At 31.0% G+C, this 25,622-nt stretch overlaps 1 protein-coding gene across 3 annotated transcripts in view; it reads right to left on the bottom strand.

Annotated features, from left to right (window-relative positions):
• LOC133335949 (kinase D-interacting substrate of 220 kDa-like) overlaps positions 1 to 24,999 on the bottom strand; it is a 49,891-nt gene extending 24,892 nt beyond the window's left edge. For 2 of the 3 annotated variants that reach the window (XM_061544242.1, XM_061544243.1), the window contains exon 1: positions 1,471 to 1,608. In XM_061544242.1, coding sequence (XP_061400226.1) covers positions 1,471 to 1,566 — 96 coding nt within the window. In that variant the 5' untranslated portion in view covers positions 1,567 to 1,608. Of the gene's footprint in view, positions 1 to 1,470; positions 1,609 to 24,848 lie in introns of those variants that run through there. The other variant, XM_061544244.1, reaches the window with a different exon arrangement.
• Positions 25,000 to 25,622: the final 623 nt, after the last annotated feature.

The raw sequence follows: 25,622 nt of genomic DNA, 5'->3' as shown, positions 1-25,622 counted from the left end.
AAAAATCGTCAGCACCCTGTTCCATTTTTTCCATATAACAAAAACTTGTCAGGACCCCGGGGGAATTTTTTGGCCTATTTTTTCATTTTCCTCTATAGAAATAAATCTTCAGGACACTTGGTCAATTTTTCGGTATAGAAAAAAATTCGTTAAGGCACCCACGGGAAATTTTTTCCCTCTTTGGCGCTTTGGGCCAATTTTTTCTGTATGCATGTAAACCGTCAGGACACTTGAGCAAATTTTTTTCCTTATAGAAAAAAAAATTGTCAGGACCCCTGGGGAAAAATTTTCACGCATAAAATTGTCAGAATCCTTGGACCATTTCTTTTCCTATAACAAGAAATCGTCAGCACCTTTGGTAAATTTTTCCGTATAGATAAAAATTTGTTAGGGCCCATGGGGAATTTTTTTTCAGTATGGACAAATTAGTCTGATCCCTTGGGCCATATATTCGCCAGGTTTCTTCGGCCAATTTTTTCTGTATAGAAAAAAAAAATTGTCCGGACCCTTGGGAAAAAATGTTTCCCTATAGAACATAAAAAATGTCAAGATCCTTGGGCCATTTTCTTCCTTATGGAAAAATCATCAGCACCTTTGGTCAATAGAAAAAATTTGTCAGATACCTTGGTCCAATTTTGCGTCAGGACTCTTGAGCCAATTTTTTCTGTATAAAAATGAATCGTCAAGACCTTGTGTTCATTTTTTCCGCATATAAAAAAATTTTGGTTTGAAACTTTGGTCAATTTTTGGGTAAAGAAAAAAATTCGTTAGCGCCCCTGGCGATTTTTTTTTTTTGGCATAGAAAAAAATTTTCAGGTCCCCTGGGCCAATTAAGCGCCAGGACTTTTGGGCCAATTTTTTCTGTATAAAAATAAATCGTCAAGACTTTGGGAATTTTTTTTCTGTACCATGGACCATTTTTTCCGCTAAAAAATATAGTCAGTTACCTATGGTTCTGACTATATTTTTTTGGGTATAGAAAAATATTTTTTTTTTAATTTTCGAAATAAAAAAAAAATAAAAGACTCAACAAATAGTTAAGGACTTTTCTCGTACTGCCAAAAAAAGGTAAAAACTAGCAGATTTTTAATTAATGGAAATTCAAAAAAAAAAAAAAACATTTTGGAATTTTTTCAATTCTTTAAATTTTGTATCCCGAATTTCAAGGTGGGTCTGCCTCAAAAAAAAAAAAAAAAAAAAAAACTCTTTAAAACCCTTACACACATATTTTTTCAAGATTTTATTTTTTACTGAACTCAATATTGCCAACCTTTTTATTTTTAAAATTGTTACCACTATTTTTAAATTCAATTTCATAAATTTTTTCTCAATGGCCTTGATGATAGTTTATTTTTATATTTTTGTCACATTCTCACTTCTTAATTTGTTGTTTTTGTTAATTTTTTAAATTATTTGTATATGAATAATAATAAAAAACTATTTTTGTTTTTTTTTTTTTTGAATACTAACATTTTTACTTTTTTTCTTGCCGGGCGTGCGTAAATTATTTAAACTTAACCGCGACGCACTTAAAATTAATTCATCCCAACTCTTTGATAATTTCATACTAAACGGTTTAGTTGGACGGGTCACAACATTTATACACAACACAACACAAAATTAAATTAATTTTTTTATTTTCTTTTTGCGCGTTTTCCGTTCAAAACATTGGATAGTGATGAAGTGAAGATAATTATTTGTCTAGATGTCACGGTAGTTATCGTATGGCTGGATGGATGGATGGGTGATAACTTGGCCAGTTAGATATTGGCTGTTTCAAGTAGCGGTAATAAAACAACAATTCTGACAGCTATAACGCGGCATCAATGATATTGATGACAATGTCGAGGTTGGAGGTGGTGGTTGTTGTGGTGGTGGTATTGAACGTTATAAACATTTTTCCCGTTATATTAGGCGTATTTAAAAGGGCGAAACAAGACGTAACGGTTATTTTGTTTATTTTTTGTTGTTTTCTTTTCCTCGATCGCTCACTCACACACTTACTACCCCCTTTGTTGTGATTCCTTTTGGAGTAGAAGAGGGTACTCAAGTGGTGCTACGACGACGACGACGTTGATGATGATGATATCGTGGAAAGTCACGGTCTCCACTATATATTTATATGGGTGAAAAACAAACTGCAGCACTCTCGGCGATAGTATAGATTACAATACTACGCATACGACCAACCAACCGCTCGACCGACCGCTACACTCACACACACACAGCAAAAAAAACAAATTTTGAGATGAGTGACAGTTATTGGCTGTGCTTGTTAAAGGTGGCGTCAAACGCGATAAGACCCTTCCTAGGTGGCTTTTTTTCCTGCTACTGCTGTTCGACTGTCAAAAGGGGCTCATTGTTTTAAGACCTGGAGATTTTTTGACTTAAGCACACGAATATTTTTTTTATTTTCAAAAAAAAAAAAAAAAAACTTTTTTATTCAATTTTTTATTGGTAAACACACACACTCAGTAGTATGCACATATATCATTCCACTTGATTCGATATCATTTCATTTTAAATGACAGCTGAAAGTAGCTACCCAATTCCGCAAATTTCAAGGTAGATTGTAGAAGAGGCCCGCCGCCGTCTGATATTCGGGCATATTAACGTCTTTCTTCGATTATCTCAATTAAAAATTTATAATTAATTTGTTTTTAAATATTTGTTTATGATTGCTAACAGAAATGACGTAAAATATGACAACAACGACGACGGTGACAACCCGGCGATGAGGACGAGGACGAAGACGTCGCTGACAACATCAATCATTTGCCACTTATGTTTATTTATTTGATGGACAAGATTATGGTTAAGAGGTTTGGGTTGTTTTTGTTTTTGTTATTGTTGTTCTTATATTTTATTAACTGGGAGACACTGTATTCATTTTTAATCTTGTATTTATTTAATTTTTTGTTTTTATTTATTTTTTTATTTGTTAGATGCACACGCGCGCCACTTCAAAAAAATATTGAATGAATGAATTTCTTATTTTGCTTCTCTTCGCCTTCTTCTGGATTTGTTGCTTAAAATTAATAATATTTTTCTTTAAAAAAATTTATCCGAAACGCGTCCCGTGTTGTGATCACGTTCAAGGTACAATACGTTATGAATCGTTTATTATTTATTTATATTTTTTGTAATCATTATTATCATAAGTGTGCTGAGCAACATTATCATCATCGCCATCATCTGTTTGATGGCGGGTTTTGCAAAAAAAGGTAGCCGGCACAGCAGACCGCCACCTAAATGTGAATGTTTGTGTGTGTGTTTTGATTTGAAAATTTTTACGGAAGCCATACGGCATTTTTAAAGAGGTTGGGAGAATTGTTGCTTTTTTGAGTATAACAACAGAGAGCAACACACCATTGAGAAACGTGCTTGAAGAAATTGTTGTTGTTGTTGTTGCTTTTTGTCAACAAATTATAAACTAAGCATTTTAAATATTCAATATCGTGTGCTCGCTTCTCTTTTCTTAAATCGTTTCCTACGGTGGATTTTTAATTACCCTGACACACTTTTTATTAGGATTTTTTTTTTTGAGAATTCCTGATGTAAACTTAATTTATAGGAACTCCCTATATTTTTCTCGAGACCTCTAAACATATATTTTCTTATGGGCTCTCACTCTCTTCAACTTTAATTCTTGAGAAAAATATCTTTTGCATAATTTGTGTTCTCAATTTTTGAAAACAAAAATATTTTCTTTTAATTTTTGAAACTATAGAGAAATTTAGAAAAAATAACCAGTAAGCGGAGCAGTATATTCGACGGGCCGACCATACGATACCCTACACGGAACTATAACATTCTGCGTCAATATTTCCTGATATCTACACCCTGTTGTCCGATTAGGGGTCAACAGCACCTCTTCCTTACACTGACACATTTTCCTAATATTACTAATGTTCTGTACAGTTCTTCAAATGGCTTGTCGATATTCCCTTCACCGTGGGTTGTTTTGTGATGTACGACTTTCAATTGTGGCCGTTGTCGGTCCACTTCATCCCAAAATTATTATCTGATCATTGCCGAAAATTATAGGCGTTGTCCTTGACCATTACTGGATCCTCATGGAACATTTCAAAGCGATCATCGCTATTTTCCTCCCTCCAGTTTGGTAATGGGTTACTTAATAATATCTGAATACGTTAGCACCTGCAAATATTTAATATTGGTATCAATTTAAAGCCCAAACACTTCTATTGGACATACTATCAACTTCTCGGGTCTATTGTCTTCAGGAGTATATGCCATTTCATTTTTCACACAAAAGTTAGGGTCTATTTGACCCGCTAAATATTAACCGATCTTTATCAAAACAGCTATGCTTATTGTTTGGTCCATTTCATCCCTTAAATATAACTTTATTCTTTTCGATTTTTTTATTTTATTTTCCATATTTTTTTATTGTTAATTTTCCATATTTTTTAAATTTTTTTAGTTTTAATTTTCCATATTTAAAAATTTATTTTCCATATTTGTTATTCTTAATTTTCCATTTTTTTATTTTTAATTTTCCATATTTTTTTATTTTTAATTATCCATATTTTTATTTTTAATTTTCCATATTTTTAATTTTTTTTAGTTTTAATTTTCCATATTTTTTATTTTCAAGATTTTACATTTTTTTATTTTTATTCTCAAGATATATTTTTTTCTATTTCTAAATTTTCAAAATTAATTAATTTAATGTATTCTATCTAAATGTTATTAGCAAAAAATCGTTTTTTTTTACAAAGAATGAAACTTTTAATTCTCCTATTTTCTAAAACTGTTTTCAAAAATTCCGCATGCTTCACAAACCTTTTAAACATTTGCACTCCTTAAAAATGTTCACTCGCCAAACAAACTCGTTCATTTTGTTTAGTAAACATATTGCCGATTTAATAAACAAACCTCTATGCTTTATACCTGCTTCTCAAACCCTCTCCCATCCACCTTGTAACAACTCACATCCCTTGTTTATTAAACAAATCAACATTTTATATCTCCAATTTAATAAACAAACCACTAAATATCACCCTATATACCCAAAAACTGCCTATATGCTCTCTGCCATTAACACATATACCCATACTCCTTATTTAGTAAACAAACGTCTAAACGCTTAATTTCCAATGATTTCTGCCTTACAATCATACACCCACCAAAATTCAAATAAACAATCGTCTAAGCATCTGTCTTATTCTCATTTCAAATGGATCTCTCTATATTTTCCCTATACCACATGTACTCTTTATACTGGTTGTCTCTCACTACCACCCACCAAAATACTAATACTCCTTACTTGAAAATAAAAAACTACAACATTTAATTGTTTTTGATCTCTGCATAGACTCAGAATGGACTTAACATCTCCATCATTTATTTCTAATCTCTTTCTACTTCCTTATCCCTCATTTAGTAAACAAACCAATAAACATCTTTACATATACAATTCTCATACGGTTAAATTCTTATTGGGACTCTCTACCACCTACCACAATTGGTAAACAAAACAGCAACAAGTAAGCATCACCATTATTCCCTTTTCTAATTGATCTCTCTCTATATATATATATATATATTTCCCTCTCCTTTATTTAGTAAACAAACCAACAAACATCTCCGCATATACCATTCTCATACGGTTAAATTCTTATTGGGACTCTACTATAAACACTCAAGTAAGCATCACCATCATTCCCTTTTCTAATTGATCTCTCTCTCTCTCTCTCTCTCTCTCTCTATGTATTACCATATCACCTGTTTAGTAAACAAACCAACAAACATATCCGCTAAAACTATTCTCAAATAGTTATTTTTCTTACTGGCTCTCTCTGGCACACACAACCACCCACCTAACTAACTATACTCCCTACCTTAGTAAACAAAAAAACACGACAAAGCATCATAAGGCATTCTCAAACATTTACCGTAAGAGTAATACCGTGAGATTAGTAGTTGAGTACTCTCATTGTAGTTGTACTAAGCTCATAACAAAAACCATCGTGCATTTGTTTACACATGTAGACTCTCTGCTTTATGGGGACTGTAAATAATGAAGATATAGTAATTTGAGAGACAAGTACCCATATACAGTTGTTTTTGTTGTTTTACTGTTATTGCCGTTTATAATCGTATCGGTAATCTTAATGAGTATAATGAGAAGTACTTTAGAGCGTATGATTTATATCAATCAATCAACAATAAAGACGTATTTAATTGGAAGGCCCTTTGAATGGTTTCTAATTTACTATGGAAAATGTAAAACAAAGTAAATTAAAAAAATAAAAATAGGCAATTGCTTATTGTTGTTGTTCGTGTATTGCCTTTGTTGTACATAATAATGATCATCTTTATGATGAGCATTTTAATGAGTAGGCATACTGCAGAGCGTATGATTTATATCAATCAACAATAAAGACCTAATTTATATGAAATTATTAGAATATTTAAATTTCTTTAGAGTTTTTCTTTTAATTAAAATTATGAATTTATAATATATAACGATTCTGCAACTGATGAAGATCAAATAATGTGAAAGACATATAATGTATGTGTATCATTATTATTATTATTATTTTTTTAATTTTTTTGAGTAGGGCGTATGATTTATATCAATCAACAATAAAGGCAAACACATTACATATATGAAATTATTTGAATAATTGGACTTCATTGAGTTATTTTCTTGTTTGATTTACATTCGATAAAACCAATAAATCATATAGTCGTCTAGTAAACATACAAAAACGTGCGCGTTTGGCACCAGCAAAAGCGAACTCAATCGATCTTGTGGTAATTTATCATAATTGAAAAATTACGGAAGAAATTTATTCAATCATTAATTGATCGTATTTCTAGTATTTTCGGTTTGTATGATAATATATAGTTGCGATAATAAAGAAAACAGAAGTTAATAACGAAATATATTTGAAATACATATTTATAAGGAATGATATTGGTTAGGTATTGAAAAATGTGTCTAAAAGAAGGGGGTTGTGCCTACTAAGGAAAGATTTTAATGGCAAAAAAACAGATCCTGGGATAACGAAATGTATTTGAAATATTTATCCCTATTATAATAATGAATTTGAAATCAAATTACCCAAGATCGAAAATATGTCTAATAGGGGTGATTTATCTCAATCCTGTAAAGGCATCAAAAAGAGAATTTATTGGCCATCCTAATTCCCTCAATTTTTCCTACAGAGAAATTGTTTTTCTATGGGAGAAATATTCACACGTTTTCCCTTGTTTATATAAACAATTTCTCCACAGATTTTGGAAAATATGTTTCCCTTTTATTTTTTCTAAAAGAATATCTCTCCTCAATTCCTGCAATTTTTTGTAGAAAAGTCCCGCCTAAGGACTTCATGATTTTTTTTCTCAGAAAAATCCCTCCACAAGAAAAATTATTCTTTGTCTGGAAAATTTGTTTCCTCAAGTTCCTGACGAAACTGTTGTTTTTAAAGATAAAATCGATCTTCAGTTTCGTGACAAACTTTTTTTTCTAAAGAAAAAATACATTCTAAGGTTCCTGACAAATTTTTTTTCTATAGAAAAAAATCTTTCCTTTGGTTCCTGACAAAATTTTCTTCCACAGAAAAAATGTTTCCTCATGGTCCCTGGCGAAATATTTTCTTATACAAAATCCTGACGAATATTTTTCATATTCAGAAAACCAGTAGTTTTTTTCGGGTCTTGTGGACGAAATTTTTATGTTTTCAAAATGTGTTCTGCTGCAAAAATTGTTTATATAGACAAATATCTCCACAGGTATTGACGAATAGTTTTCCCTCCTCAGCTAAAGGGTATTTTTTCCTATAGGGAAATCTCTCCTCAAGTCCTGCGTTTTTTCCTTTTTATAGAAAAGTCCCGCCTCATGTCTTGAGGAATTTTTAACTCAGAAAAATCTATCCACAAGAAAAAAATTTCTTGTTTTTTATTTAAAAAATATAACCTAAGGGTTCTGACAATTTTTTTTTTTTCAGAATAATCTTTCCGCAAGAAAAAAAATGTTCTTCATCTGGAAAAAAAATTTTCTCAGGACTGTGGCGAAATTTGTTTTATTGAAAAAATAGTTCCTATGGATCCTGACGAAATTTTTTCTATAGATAAAAATAGTGCCTCCGGATCCTGATAAAGTTTTTCTATAGAAAAAATAGTTCCTCAGTTTCCTGACGACATTTTTTCTATACATAAATTGTTATTCAGCTTCCAAACAAAGTTTTTTTATAGAAGAGATCGTTCCGGAGGTTACTGTTGAATTTTTTCAATAGAAAAAAATAGAAAATCTTCAAGAACTTGAGGAACGACTTTTTTATAGAAAAAATTTCGTCAGGAAAAAATAGTTCCTCAGTTTCCTGACGACATTGTTTCTATAGAAAAAATTATTACTCAGGTTTTTGACGAAGTTTTTTATAGAAGAAATCGTTCTTGAGGTATCTGTTGAATTTTTTCAATAGGAAAAAAAATAGAAAATCTTCCAAAAACTCCTCAGATTTTTTTTTCATTTTCGTCAAGAACCTGAGGAACGATTTTTTTCTATAGAACAAATTTCGTCAGGAAAAAACTAGTAAGGAGAAAAAAAGAAAATCTTCCCAAAATTCCTTAGATTTTTTTTTTTCATTTTTGAGCTGATTCCTCCGATTCTGAGCATTTGATGAATTTTTTTTCACAGTGTATTTCTGACAAAAAAATTGAATTTGATTATCTTTTAAAATAAAAATCATTAGCAGCACCCATCAAACATCAAATTCACCATATAATAACGACAGACATCAACATTTTTCTTTGATGTAAACACAAGAACAACAAAAACATAAACAAAATATCGGTCATATTTAAGTGGAAATTTATTATGGCCCGCCGCTGCCAGCCACCATTCTAACCGATCTTTTAAGTCATAATAATAAAACGTGAGCAGTTGGTGAGACCACAAAATTGCAGCAGCAGCAACAACAACAACAAAAATTTTGTTCAAATCAAAACACACATTAAAACGCATTTAATTTTTTTTTTCGATGTTTTGCATTCAACACAAAAAAGCCCCTCCGAATCGCAACGAAAAGCCAAATCAAACCAAGCAACGAAAAGAAGAAGAAAAAAATATAACAACAACAAAATACTACATAATCTCACGTTAATTAACACATTCTTGTTTGGGTTGTTGTTGTTGCTATTTTTGTTATTATTACAACTCTTTTTAGGTTCAAATATTTGTTGCAGTTTTTTAGTTTGGATTTTAAGCAAAAAAAAAAATCGGGGTGAAGAAGAAGACGCAGGCGAGAAAAAAATTGCAATGTAAACAAAGCTCACTGAAACGCACACACACACAAACACCACGAAACGACGCGTGAAGGCGCGTAAAACTATTTTTTTTTGTTTTGTTTTTATTTTTTGTTATTTAATTGTCAAGTCGCCGTCGTTGTCATATTGAAGCTTCGTGATATTTTTCTTGAATAGACACGCACGCACTCGCTCGTTTCGATTTTCTTAGTCACCAAACAACCTACGATGCCAAAGTTTGTCTTGAAACTAACTTGGCTAAATTATGTTGGCCCATGGAAAAGCGTTGCTGCTCTCCATTTCTCTCTCTCTCACTCTCTATGTGTGTGATTTGCAGTGACTGCACGCAAATGCAGTGCAGAAAAGATGCAAAAACCAAAAACAACAACAAAACAGCAGTAGAAACTGCAGCAAAACAAACTGCTGCTGTTGCCTCTGTTTGTCCATCTACAACAAGTTATCAACAACAACAACAATTTTGATGGCCGTGGGGTCAATTCAAATTGGTGGGCTCGACTCTTGCCAGACAACTCTAAAAATAGAGATTAATTTTCTTAAAAAAAATAGACAAATGAGTAACGACAAACGAGAGAGTGAGGGAGAGAGAAAATAATATAAGAACAAATTCTTTAGGAACCTGGAAAACGATTTGTTTCTATAGAAACATTTTTCCTCACATGCCTTATCTAATTTGTATCTATAGAAAAATCTTGACGAATTTTTTTTATAGAAAAAACTTGAGGGACGACTTTTTTCTATAAAAAAATTTCATCAGTGAAAAAATTTCTTCTGAAACCATAGGAACCATTTTTCAATAGAAAAATTTTCGTCAGGAACCTGATGAACGATTTTTTCTATAGAAAAAAATTTGTCAGGGACCTGAGGAATGACTTTTTTCTATAGAAAAAAAATCGTCAGGAACCTGAAGAACGACTTTTTTCCATAGAAAAAATTTCATCAGGAACCTTAGGAACGTTTTTTATAGAAAAACTTCATCAGGGAACCCGAGGAACAATTTTTTTCTATAAAAAAAAATTTCATCAAGGAATGACTTTTTTCTATAGAAAAAATTTCATCAGGGAATGACTTTTTTCTATAGAAAAAATTTCATCAGGGAATGACTTTTTTCTATAGAAAAAAATTCATCAGGGAACCTGAGGAATGACTTTTTTCTATAGAAAAAATTTCATCAGGGAACCTGAGGAATGACTTTTTTCTATAGAAAAAATTTCATCAGGGAACCTGAGGAATGACTTTTTTCTATAGAAAAAAATTCATCAGGGAACCTGAGGAATGACTTTTTTCTATAGAAAAAATTTCATCAGGGAACCTGAGGAATGACTTTTTTCTATAGAAAAAATTTCATCAGGGAACCTGAGGAATGACTTTTTTCTATAGAAAAAAATTCATCAGGGAACCTGAGGAATGACTTTTTTCTATAGAAAAAAATTCATCAGGGAACCTGAAGAACGACTTTTTTTCTATAGAAAAAATTTCATCAGGGAATGACTTTTTTCTAAAGAAAAAAATTCATCAGGGAACCTGAGGAATGACTTTTTTCTATAGAAAAAATTTCATCAGGGAACCTGAGGAATGTCTTTTTTCTATAGAAAAAATTTCATCAGGGAACCTGAGGAATGACTTTTTTCTATAGAAAAAAATTCATCAGGGAACCTGAGGAATGACTTTTTTCTATAGAAAAAAATTCATCAGGGAACCTGAAGAACGACTTTTTTTCTATAGAAAAAATTTCATCAGGGAATGACTTTTTTCTAAAGAAAAAAATTCATCAGGGAACCTGAGGAATGACTTTTTTCTATAGAAAAAATTTCATCAGGGAACCTGAGGAATGACTTTTTTCTATAGAAAAAATTTCATCAGGGAACCTGAGGAATGACTTTTTTCTATAGAAAAAAATTCATCAGGGAACCTGAGGAATGACTTTTTTCTATAGAAAAAAATTCATCAGGGAACCTGAAGAACGACTTTTTTTCTATAGAAAAAATTTCATCAGGGAATGACTTTTTTCTAAAGAAAAAAATTCATCAGGGAACCTGAGGAATGACTTTTTTCTATAGAAAAAAAGATTTTTCTATAGAAAGAACGATTTTCTATAGAAAAAAGATTTTTCTGTAGAAAAAAAGATTTTTCTATACAAAAAAAAAAGATTTTTCTACAGAAAAAAATATTTTTCTATAGAAAAAGATCTTTCTATAGAAAGAAGACTTTCCTATAAAAAAAAGCATTTTTTTTTATAGAAAAAGATCCTTCTATAGAAAAAATGATTTTTTTATAGCAAAAAAGATTTTTTTATAGAAGAAAGGATTTTTCTACAGAAAAAAAGATTTTTCCACAGAAAAAAAGATTTTTCCATAGAAAAAAAGATTTTTCCATAGAAAAAAGATTTTTCTATAGAAAAAAGATCTTTCTATAGAAAGAAGACTTTCCTATAGAAAAAAAACAATTTTTTTCTATAGAAAAAAGATCCTTCTATAGAAAAAAAGATTTTTTTATAGAAAACAAAAGATTTTTTATAGAAGAAAGGATTTTTCTACAGAAAAAAAGATTTTTCCATAGAAAAAAAGATTTTTCCATAGAAAAAAGATTTTTCCATAGAAAAAATATTTTTCCATAGAAAAAAGATTTTTCTATAGAAAAAAGATTTTTTTTATAGAAAAAAAGGTTTTTCTATAGAAAAAAGATTTTTTTATAGAAAAAAAGGTTTTTCTATAGAAAAATGGGTTTTCTATAGAAAAAGCGGTTTTCTATAAAAAAAAGGTTTTTCTATAGAAAAAAAGGTTTTTCTATAGAAAAAAGGGTTTTCTATAGGAAAAAGGCAAATCTATAGAAAAAAGATCTTTCTATAGAAAGAAGACTTTCCTATAGAAAAAAAAAGATTTTTCCATAGAAAAAAGTTTTTTCCATAGAAAAAGATTTTTCCATAGAAAAAAGATTTTTCCATAGAAAAAAGGTTTTTCTATAGAAAAAGGGTTTTTCTATAAAAAAAAGGTTTTTCTATAGAAAAAATGTTTTTCTATTAGAAAAAAGATTATTCTATAGAAAAAAGATTTTTCTATAGAAAAAAAGACTTTGCTATAGAAAAAAGTTTTTCTATGAAAAAAGGTTTTGCTATAGGCTTCTGAAGTTTTTCAATAGAAAATTCTGCTTTAGGAAAAAATTGCTCAGGCCCCTGAGCAAAGATTTTTCTCTAAAAAAAGATTTTTCTATATAATAAACCTTGCCCCCGAAAAAAGCTTATCGTCGGATAGAAAAAAGTATCGAAAAATATTTGTTATTGAATCAATATCTTGTCTTGTAGCATAGAGCAATGTTTTGCCATTTTCGCTCTCTTTCTGCCTCCCTTTTAATCTCTATTATTTGCCTCATTCTCAATGCTATTTGTGGTTATTTTTCTTAGAGAAAATTATTGTCAATAACAAATAATTTTTGTTTTTTTTTCACAAAAATTAATTGAAGCTTAACAAAATGGCTTTTAGCGGGTATTGACAAACAACATTAATTGATGTGCCTCTCTCTCGCTCTTCTAATAACTCCCCATTAAAAATATGCATCTCAAATAAGAAGCATTGGCGTAGAAGAGGCATCCGAGAGTATAGAAAAATGTCACCAAGAATATTTAATTTTGCAGAGTTTCAAATTTAAACTAGAAATTTCAATGAAATATTTCTCCCCAGGATATGAAATCAAAGTATCCGTTCTCTCCGCCTCTTATGTCTCAAATATACATTTCATTATAATTAAGTTATTAAAATGGCAATCGCATAATTGTTGCAGTTCGTTGTTGTTGTTTTTGGTGTTTCTATTGCAATTGTCGATTTTCACCAGAGCATGGTCAGAGAGCAGCATGGTAACGATGTTGTGTTCATAATTATTATGAACGGAGACGGCGGCTGGCTAAGGGGATTTTTTATTTGTTTTTAATAAAATCTTGAGTGCACACCAGACGGGAAATATTTTATTATTTGTCAAAATATTGTTGTTGTTGTGGTAGTTGTTTAAAAAACACCTTTTCAAAACTTCGTAATATACATCTTTAGAAACATGTATCCTCAGATTTTGTAAATATAACTTCAGGAACTAAGGAATTTTATTCTATAGGAAAAATGTATCCTCAAACATTAATCAAACAGTGTAAAGGGTATTCTAACATGTTGGAAGTTGATTTAATTTTTTTTAAATCTTATATAACTTCAGATTCATATTCTTAAAAAAAATATTTTTTATTAATGAAATATATTTTTTATTTTCTTTTTTTACTTCCCCCATATATATGAATGAAATCTTTGCTCCGTCATAAACTTAGATAGCAGCCGTAAGAATGACTTGCATTTAGGGGGTTTTTTATTGATGAATGTCGTCAGTTGGTCCAATGCAAAATTAATGTGATTGCCCTTCATGAGTCTGAACAAAGAAGGTCAACAATTATATTTTTGAAAATTAATAATTAATTATAAAATGCAAACAAAATTTCAAAAATCAAAAGGAGTATTGACCTATCAGTCACTCGTTAATTCCGCTTTTAAATTACGGATCTTTCCTCAGATCGAATTCCACTGCAACTAAGGATGGTTTATTTCCTCAGGAACTGAGGATGGTTTTTTCTATAGAAAAAAAAAAAATCCCCATGAATTGAGGAGGGTTTTTTTCTAAACAAAAAAAAATTCCAAGTAACCGAGTATAGTTTTTTCTATAGAAAAATATTTGCTCAGTTCCCCTGAGGAAAGATTTTTCTATAGAAAAAAATTTGCTCAGTTCCCCTGAGGAAAGATTTTTATATAGAAAAAAATTTGCTCAGTTCCCCTGAGGAAAGATTTTTCTATAGAAAAAAATTTGCTCAGGTACCCCGAGGAAAGATTTTTCTATAGAAAAAAATTTGCTCAGATCCCCTGATGAGGAAAGATTTTTCTATAGAAAAAAATTTGCTCAGGTCCCCTAATGAGGAAAGATTTTTCTATAGAAAAAAATTTGCTCAGGTCCCCTGAGGAAAGATTTTTCTATAGAAAAACATTTGCTCAGGTCCCCTGAGGAAAGATTTTTCTATAGAAAAAAAATTTGCTCAGGTCCCCTGAGGAAAGATTTTTCTATAGAAAAAAATTTGCTCAGGTCCCCTGATGAGGAAAGATTTTTCTTTAGAAAAAAATTTGCTCAGGTCCCCTGATGAGGAAAGATTTTTCTATAGAAAAAAATTTGCTCAGGTCCCCTGAGGAAAGATTTTTCTATAGAAAAAAATTTGCTCAGGTCCCCTGATGAGGAAAGATTTTTCTATAGAAAAAAATTTGCTCAGGTCCACTGATGAGGAAAGATTTTTCTATAGAAAAAAATTTGCTCAGGTCCCCTGATGAGGAAAGATTTTTCTATAGAAAACAATTTGCTTAGGCTTCTGAGGTTTTTCAATAGAAAATCTTCCTATAGGAAAACATTGCTCTGGCCTCTGAGGAAAGTTTTTTTTTCTATAGAAAAAATTTGCCCAAGCCCCTGAGGATGGTTTTTTACTATAGAATAAAATTTTCTCAGTAACTGAAGATGTGTTTTCTATATACTAAAAATTTCCTCAAGAACTGATGATGGTTTTTTTCTATAGAAAAAAATTTCCTGGTTATGGTTTTTTCTATAATAAAAATGTCCTCAGTGGGTTTTTCTATAGAAAAAAATGTCCTTAGGAACTGAAGAGGGTTTTTTATAGAAAAAAAAAATTCCTCAGGAACTGAGTAGGGTTTTTTCTATAGACAAAAATTTCCTCAGGAGCTGAGGTTGGGTTTGTTCTGTAGAAAAAAATCCTCAGGAAATGAGTAGGGTTTTTTCTATAGACAAAAATTTCCTCAGGGACTGAGGTTGGGTTTTTTCTATAGAAAAAAATCCTCAGGAACTGAGTAGGGTTTTTTCTATAGAAAAAAATTTCCTCAGGAACTGAGGATGGTTTTTTCTATAGAGAAAAATTTCCTCAGGAACTGAGTATGGTTTTTTCTATAGAAAAAAATTTCCTCAGGAATTTATGAGGGTTTTTTCTATAAAAAAACTAAGGACGATTTTTTTATAGAAAAAAATATCTTAGGTACTGAGGAGGGTTTTTCTATAGAAAAAAATCCTGAGGGACTGAGGATAGTTTTTTTGGTAAAGAAAAAATGTCGTCAGGAACGGATGATAGTTTTTTTTCCTGTAAAAAAAATTGTTTAGAACTGTGGATGGCTTTTCATTCAATAAACAAAATTGATCCGTAACTTAGGAAGGTTTTTTTTAGAAAACAAATTTCCTTAGTAACAGAGGGCCGATTTTTATATATGTTATTTTTTTCTATAGAAAAAATTTCCTCAAGAATTGAGGACGGTTTTTATATAAAAAAAATTATCTATAAACTGAAGCTGCGGACTTTTTTAAGTTTTTGCCTATTAGGGCGCAGGTCGTTGGATGATTTTATTTGGTTTTTCGCTTTCAAGTTGAAATTATCGAAATGTTTTCTTTTTATAGAAACAAATACACAGACCTATATTATTTTGGGAAGAAGCAACTCTGGCCCAAAACATAAATGATACTATAGAAATATATCCTAAAGACCTGAATATTTTTTTGCTCAGGTTCAGTAATTTTTTTCCTTAAAAATGTTAAAAATACTTTTTCCCATAAAATGTAGGGCCTGAAAATAACAATCAGAATAAGTCGAGGATGTTTCCATAAACATTTCATTGGACCTGAGAAAGAAATTTTAGGAAACAAAATCCTCAAGACATACGAAGAAAATATTTTTGTAGGTCATGAGGAATAATTTCTTTCAGGAAAATTTTCTATAGCAAAAAATTTCCTTGGTTCTGACATACAGTGGTGGTCACAGAATTAAAACATTTACTGTGGTAAACATATTTTGATCAGCCCTCGATTCGTTTGAAGTATTTTTGAAAATTTTTTAATTCAGAACACTTCGATATACTGCCCCTAAGAGATTTTGTGTGAAAATGGAAAATTAATGCATGCAATTTTTCCATAAATAACGGGTTTTATGAAAATACATCGACTTTGAAGTGGCCATATAATTAAAACATTGTGTGATTTTTTACTTTACTGTATTTTTTGAAAATATTTTTAAAAATGCTCTTTAATTTAGTTAAATTATGTAAACTAAGCACCGATAAAATTATTTACTGATAAAAATTTTTGAAAAAATCTGTAAAATCTATCTAAATTGTCAAAAATTTGTACAGTACACCTTACATTTAGAAAATAACCCTTATTATCGAAAATAAAGTTCCGAATGCACCAGAAATTGCTAGAATTAGTAGAAAACTATATACTATTCTAAGAATAAATAAATATTTGAAATAAAAACTGAAAAAATGGGAATTAAGCTAAAAGAACGACTCAATTTCGAAAGCCTTTATTGAAGAAGGCCGGAATATTCTTGCAGTATGTGAGGAAATATCGATTGATATTGGCATTTATTATATCAAATCGATTGTTCGAGTAGTACAGAATATATTTTATCAAAAAATATATCAGTCACAACAGAAAGAACAGAGATCATCGCCTATGTTGACGAGTAAAAGTTTCTGCCACACAGCAGCATTTTTGATGCTCAACACAAGACTTTTAATATTTGTCAAATTGTAAATTGTTTCTTTCTTTTAGGCTAAAATAGATTAAATGGACATTATTCTATTCAAAAAATATTATTTTGGAAAGATATTATTATGTTCAATAGATTTTAAGGTTCAAGAGTTAACCATCAAACATGCTGCTGTGTACCAGAATCGTTTTCTCGTCAGCATAGGTGTTGATCTCTGTTCGTTCTGTTGTGACTGATATATTTTTTGATGAAATATATTCTGTACTACTCGAACAATCGATTTGATATAATAAATGCCAATATCAATCGATATTTCCTCACATACTGCAAGAATATTCAGGCCTTCTTCAATAAAGGCTTTCGAAATTGAGTCGTTCTTTTAGCTTAATTCCCATTTTTTATTTCAAATATTTATTTATTCTGAGAATTATTTATAGTTTTCTACTAATTCTGGCAATTTCTGGTGCATTCGGAACTTTATTTTCTATAATAAGGGTTATTTTCTGAATGTAAGGTGTACTGTACAAATTTTTGGCGATTTTGATATTTTACAGATTTTTTTCAAAAATTTTTATCAGTAAATGACTTTATCGCTGCTTAGTTTACATATTTTAACTAAATTAAAGAGCTTTTTCAAAAATATTTTCAAAAAATGCAGTAAAGTATAAAAACACACAGTGTTTTAATTATATGGCCACTTAAAAGTCGATGTATTTTCATAAAAACCGTTATTTATGGAAAAATTGCATGCAATAATTTTCCATTTTCACACTAAATCTATTAAGTACAGTATATCGAAGTGTTCTGAATTAAAAAATTTTCAAAAATACTTCAAACGAATCAAGGGCTGATCAAAAAATGTTTACCACAGTAAATGTTTTAATTCTGTGACCACCACTGTATATGAAAAAAATCATGTTTATATTTAATTAATTTTAATACCCACCCCTCTTATACTAATTATTTAAAAAAATATTAAAATACTTAGGTATCTTAAAAACAAACTTATGTCTAACAAACCTGTTCGGCATTTTCATTACCTAAATTATAATTAATTAATATGTATATCACAATAGAAAATATTATAATTTAAATATTGAGCGATACAAAGTGTTAACATTTAGTAGTGGGTTTAAAAAAAAAAAAAAAACAATTCGTATCCAAGACAAAAAGTGTTAATTTAATAACCAAACTAAGGTTAACCGGAACTTTCAATTTAGTTTTTTTGTTTTGTATTTTTTTTTAAATTTTTTTTTTGTAGTCTTAGTCTTTACGTCTAATATTAGTGGTAGCATGTAAATCACATTTTTATTACTTTTTTTAATTACATATCAAAAAAGCCGGTTTGATTATTTATTGCAAAAATGAATAATAAGTTCAGCATCGTTTAATCGATAAAGTTGTTTGTTAGGTCTATGCGGTACGCATGCGTATTGGGGCTGCCAGAATGGTAATAGTAATACAACAACATAAACAGCAACAACACGAAAGCAAATGTAATCTCTGAACACAAGACAATGTTCAGCAGTAACATTATTGTAACGTCCAACAAGAACGATCACATTGGCGGAGCAGAACAACCAAAAAAGTTAATGGTCAGCGACAGATCATTCAACTCTGAAGATGAACTTTAGAGAACATCAACAACAATGCCAAGAACAACAACAAGCATGCAACAATAGGCCATGGCCAAAAAAAACAAGGATCCAAACATGAAGCAACAATCATCCAGAGAGAGAGAGAGAGAGAGAGAGAGAGAGAGGGAGAGTTGCATGGATGCTAGACCCTTGGGAACTGTTTACAGATCACAAGGAGTTCTTTTTTGTTTTCCCTCTTAGAACAAGAAACAAGTATTATAACAACAAGAACAACAACAAAACTAAATGAAAGAAAAACCAAAACAAATCGGCAACAACAACATCAATAAGGCCAAAAGCTCAAGAAGTTTAATAACCACAATTGGCTATTTTTATAACAAAATAGCAACAACAACAACAAAATTAACAAATCATGCATGCATCCAACAACCATCAATGTTTTAGACCATGAAAAAGAATAGAAGAGAAGAAGGAGAGCAGTGGAAGCAAAGAAGATAGAGCAGAGCATAGAAAAAAAAGCATCAAGAGATGGAGTAATGTTGCCGATGCGATGCTGATGACGATGTTGTTGGTGATCATCAAATTGCTGTTGTGTTCTGTTCTGTATTTTTTAGATGTTGTGCGGAGTGTGAACAAAAATAGAAATGACCACAAAAAGGAAGAAAGAAGAAATTCAATGTAAGGAGATCGATGTCGTATGCAAGATGATAGCTGAAGAAAAGCATGTGAAAAAGCCATGAGACAGAAGAGTCAATTATTATGTGGATAAAATCTGAACATATGGATAACTTACTCAAATTGGATAATATGGAAGGGTATTTCACATTTTTTTTTTTTTTTGATAACATTGATACAAGTTGTCGATGGATAAATATACCACATCTTTAAGAAAAAAATATAATTAACACTGTGGATAAAAAATACTGGAAACATTTTGGATAACGCGAATAAGCATTACACACCACTATCCGAATATTGATTATATGCGGATAATGTAAATATACATATTAGTTTGGGGAAAAAGAAATCCATTAGGGCGGTTGTCGAAAATGTCGATAAAATCGGAGAAATGATCGAAGTTGACCGGCATGTTAGCAGTCGTAACATCGCCCAGGAGCTAAAAATCGACCACAAAACTATTTTAAACCATTTGCCCACAATTTGAATTCAAAAATAAGCTCGATATTTGAGTGTCGCACCAATTAACAGAAAAACAAGTGAAAAAGCGTTAAGTTCGGCCGGGCCGAACTTTGGACATCCTCCACCATATATATACTGACAGGTACTAGAAATGAAAATATAGGGAACATACCAAAAAGTGGACCTATACCGACATGTCTAAAAACGGATTATGTAAACCATAATACAAATTTCAGAAATTTTTAATTGATAATTCAAATTCGAAGATGGGGAATATCGGTCCACTCCTTCTGAAACCTCCACACAGGGGCTAGGTCTAAATGCGGCTATAGTTCATTATCGAACCTTAGGTTCTAATTTTCTATCTCGCTATCCTCCGCAGGTGAAATTATTACAACAGAGTCTTAGAACCAAATTCAAATCGCGGAACAAATCAGATAACTATTTTAATATAAAAAAGGGGGTTATATGGGGACTACCCCAAAAATGGGGCGAATATTAATCATTTTTGGTAGGGAGATTTGTTACCATATACGACTACAAAATACCAAATTGCAGCGAATTCGGTTGAAAAACGTGCTCAAGAACCCCAAAATACCGAAAATTGGGGTTACCCTTATATGGGGGCTATCCGAAAATATGGACCTATATTCATAATTTTTTGTGGAGATATTTTGTACCTATTAAGAACTCAAAATACTAAATTACAGCTAATTCGGCGGAAAAATACGAGCAAAACTCCCAAAATACTGCGAAATACTGCGAGGTACCGTTATATGGGGGGCTACCAGAAAAAGTGGACCTATATTTATAATTTTTTGTGAAGATATTAAGTACCCAATAAGAACCCAATGTAGCAAATTTCACCGAATTCGGTTGAAAACGCGCTCAAGAACCCCAAAATACCGAAAATTTGGGGATACCCTTATATGGGAACTATGCCTAAACGTGGACCGATAAAGCCCACCTTCGAACTTGACCTGCCTGCAGACAAAAGACAACTCTATGCAAAATTTTGGCGATCTATATCCATTCGTTTAGACGCTAGAGTGATTACAACAGACAGACGGACATGGCTATATCGTCATAGAATTTTACGCTGATCAAGAATATATATACTTTATAGGGTTGGAAATGATTATTTCGATGTGTTACAAACGGAAAAACAAAATTAATATACCCTGCATACTATGGTGGAGGGTATCAAAAAATAGATCGATGGATCGAATTTCCATCTGCGAAGCCTTGGCCAAATGTAATGAGATAGGCCCATTTCTTAAACGGATGGTGACTGGAGATGAGAAATGGATCATATACGATAACCCTGTGCGAAAGCGATCGTTGTCAAAGAGCGGTGAAGCACCTCAAACGGTGGCCAAACCAGGACTAATGGCCAGGAAGATTCTGCTATGCATTTTGTGTGACTGGAAGGGGATTATTTTGTTATGAGTTGCTTCCACATGGCCAAACGCTAAATTCTGATCTTTACTGTCAACAACTGGACAGTTTGAAGATAGCAATTGAGCAGAAACGTCCAAAATTGGTTGCATAGTTGGCCCAAATCGGACATTCCGAAGCATGTTAAATAAAGTCCTATAGTTCATATACAAATAATGGATTTCTTTTTCTCCCACCTAATATTTTTGTTTTACTCCATTAGTGTTACTCAGATAGTGCTTTCACAATTGTTTGGATAATGCGGATAATAGTTGTACATCATAAAATCATATAAATTAGTCATTTACAACATGGATAATATTATCCACGCTGGAAAAAAACAAATTTTGATAATGCGGATAAACATTCCATATTTTTGGATAACGCGGATAAACCCCTTATCACATTTGGATAATTGGGATAAGCTAATTAAGCCATTATACAACAATAGCTATGAATTCCACATCATTTGGATAACGCGGATAACAATTTTATCTATGCATTTAATTATTTCATATAATTGGAATAACGTGGATTAGCTTTTCAGTTTATTTGGAGAGCTTCCCTTCGATAAACATTTCTCTTTAATTTAATATGACGGATACACGTTGTTCGTCATTTGGATAATGCGGATAAGCCACTCATTGCATTTGGATAATGTGGATAAGCAATCTGCAATGTAGATTAAATTATTCACATTGTAAATAACAAATTAGGATAACTTGGATAACACAGATAAACATTTGACTTCATTTCAAGGACACGGATAAGTCCACCTCATCATTTGGATAATATCGATAAAAATATTTTCTTTGTTCGGATAAAATGTATAAGAACTGCACATAATTGGGATAATGTGGGCAAGCAATAGTGAGAATATTATCTAAGCCATGTTATCTATCATATTTTAGCAACAAAACGAATTTATCTATAACATTTATATTATGCGGATAAGTTATCTATATTTTTCGGATAAAGTGGATAAGTTTTCTATAATGTTTGGATGATTTGGCATAAATTATCTATGACTTTTGGATAATGTGGGTAATTTTTTTTTTTTTGGTTAAATTAGATACATTATCTGTGATATTTCAAAAAGATGGATAATTTATCCATGCAATTTGAATAAGTCAGATACATTATTTATGATATTTGGATTATGTCGATAAATTTTCTATAAAATTTATATATTATTTCGGGTAACTATCTAGGGTACTTTTGTAATGTAAATAAGTTATCTGCAATGTGTTGGTAATGTAGAGATAAATTATCTATATTATTCTGATAACGTGGATAAGTTATCTATGATGTTTGGATATCTATGATTTTGTGGATAGTGTCTGCAAATTATATATGCACTTTGTATTAGATAGATACGTTATCTATGATATTTCAATAATACGGATAAATTATCTATGAAATTTGGATAAGTTAGAAACGTTATGTATGATATTTGGATAATGTGGATACATTATCTATAATTTTTAGATTATTTCAATATGTATCTTTGGTATTTTGATAATGTAAATCTGTTATCTCAATGTCTGGATAATGTAGATAAATTATCTATGATATTTTGATAGCGTATATAAATCATATTTAATGTATATATAATGTGGATAAATTATCTACCAATTTTGAATAGCGTAAATAAGCATTCGTCGATATTTGCATCATAGATAAACCATTTACGATATCTGGATAACGTAGATAAATCATCATAAGTTATATACCGGGGTTAGATGGCGTAAATATGTATTCTTCGATATTTGCATCATATATAAACTATTTACGATGTCTGGATAGCATAGATAATTCATCTGTTTGGGTTATTTACATTTTATACAACATAAATACATTATCTATGATGTTTGATTATCGTGGATAAATTATCTAATATGTTTAGAGACATAAATAACATATTTTCCATATTTGTATAATGTGGATCAGTTATCTGTGAAGTTTGGATAACATAGATAAGCTATAAACAACATAACTTATCTAAAATATTTGAAAAAATAGTGTATAGATTATCTACGATGTTTTTATAACGTAAAGATACGTCAGCTTCGATGTTTAAATAATGTAGGCAAATTATCTAGGATATCTGGATAACAAGGATAAGTGATATAAGAAAAAAATGAAGATAACAGGTATATGTTATCTGAGATATTTGAAAGAAATATTTATATAAAATAGATTTATTATCTATGAAATTTTAGAGTGGATAAGTCATCTATGAAGTTCAGATAATATGTGACAATTTTCTACAATATTTGGATAAAGTAGATGTGTTACCTACAATATTTGAATAACGTGGATAATTTATCTACAATGTTTGTATAATGTGGGTAAGTTATCTACGATGTTTTGATAAATTGAATAAGTTATCTTCGATGTTTGGAAAATGTGGATAAATTATCTACCATGTGTTGATAACGTCGAGAAGTTATGTGTCGAGTTTGAATAACGTAGATAATCTATGCACGACATTTAGATAATATGTATAGATTATATAAGTCATTTCGGTAACGAAGTCTGGATATTGCAGATAGATTATCTATGGAAGTATGTTATCTACGATATTTAAATAACATGGATAAGCTGTATTCAATATTAGGATAACATGGATATATTATCCATGATATTTGCGCGTGAGATATTTACTTTTGATATAGTAGATAAGATATCTATGACATTTTGATAACGTGGATAAGCTATACAATATATTTGGATAACGCGGATAAGTTATCTATGATATTTTGTTAGCATAGATAAGTTATATGTGATATTAGCATAATAATCCATGATATTTGATTATCGCTGATATGTTATCTATGATATTAAATGAGCAAATGGTATATTTTTTGGATTCCGTGGATAAGTTATCTACGAGTTTTACACAACCTGGATAACTTATCTATAATATTTAAATAGCATGGATAAGTTATCTCCGATATTTTAAAGATATGAATTAATTATCTGTGGCATTCAAAATAGCTTGGATAAATTATGTACGATATTTAGAAATCGTGGATAAACTATCTGGAACATTTTGATGGCCAGAATAAGTTATCTATGATATTTGGATAACATGGATAATTTATCTACACGAATAATGGGGCTATCCTCGTTATTTAGATGTGTTTTATAATGCGAACAAATGTTAAAAAAAAATTAGGATAAATTATCTATGATATTTAGAAATCATGGATACGTTATCTGGAATATTTAGGTGACCAGGATAAGTTATCTACGATATTTGAATAACATGGATAATTTATCTACGAGGGTACAAGGATTATCCTCGTTATTTTGATGTGGTTTATAATGCGAACAAAAGTTAAAAAATGTGGATAAATTATCTGTGATATTTAGAAATCGTGGATATGTTATCTGGAACATTTTTAAGGCCACGATAAGTTATCTACGATATTTAGATAACATGGATAATTTATCTACAAGAATACTGGGATTATCTTAGTTATTTAGATGTATTTTATAATGGGAAAAAAATGTATCCAAGTTTTTAGGACCTTCTGAGAAACTTCACCATATATCCAAGAGAGTAAAATATGAGAGTAAAAAGATGATTGTATTCTCAGAGCGAAAGAAGCGGTTAGACAGAGAGAGCATGCCAGCCAGCCAGGCAGTCAAGTCAAGCAAAGGATTAATGCAAACAACAATGAATTTATAGAACATATCGAAATGTGGAGCGGAAGGTTAGAGATAGAGAGAAGTTGTGGGTGCACGAAAGAGAGTGGGAGAAAAACATTTGCAACGATTCGAACATTGAAAAAAAGTGTTTAGATCTATACCGTGGCATTGTGGGCGTGTGAAAATCGTCTCAAATGGAAATTGAATTGACTGAAACGCCGACCAGGACTTGTCGGTATATCCGAATCGTGTAACTTCTGACCATTACTATCACAATTATTATTATCGATGGCTGGATCAATTTGAACAATAAGACGTGGCAGGGATGAATGTGGTGACAATTCCGATACGGGATGATGATGCTTCCCAGTTGGTGAGTGGTGGTGATGTTGGAGAAGATGGAAATTTAATAACGACGATCTATGGGTAATATTCTTTGTTTCTTCATCCGTTACTGCGGTCGGAGCAGAAGATTTATTTTTACGTTCCGCAACATCTTCTTCATCTTCCTCCTCATCGTCCGTGTGAAACAAAGGTAAATGCAGGGTATGTATGTCACGATGGCCCGTCTGGTGAAGACCTCGGACGAGGGCACTAATCGTTGGTGCATTATAGCTGCGAGCTGTATCGCTATGTGGAACATGACCACTACGCACTTTATGAATGGATGGTGATAATACCGTAGCAGAATCTGTTTTACCTTTCACATTTGGGGGTGAGGAGTGCAGATCTTCCTCTTCTTTCTGTTGTTGTTTTGGGGATTTTGGGTTATTCGCATCATCATCATTCTTCTTCATGTCTGGCCGGCGGTGATTAATAATATTTAATTTTTCGGATTATGAAGTTGTTGTTTGGTTTTGTGTGTGTGTCTTTTATTGTTTCGTTGCTGAATTTTGATTGGTATTAATTGTGGTTCGATTGCTTGGTAGGTTATT

The sequence above is a fragment of the Musca vetustissima genome, unplaced genomic scaffold, assembly GCF_032173495.1.
Source record: "Musca vetustissima isolate MV318-11 ecotype Yass unplaced genomic scaffold, APGP_CSIRO_Mvet_v1 utg58325, whole genome shotgun sequence".
Classification (NCBI taxonomy): Eukaryota; Metazoa; Arthropoda; class Insecta; order Diptera; family Muscidae; genus Musca; species Musca vetustissima.
Note: the sequence above shows the minus strand (reverse complement) of the source record. Positions and strands in the feature narration are given on the sequence as shown.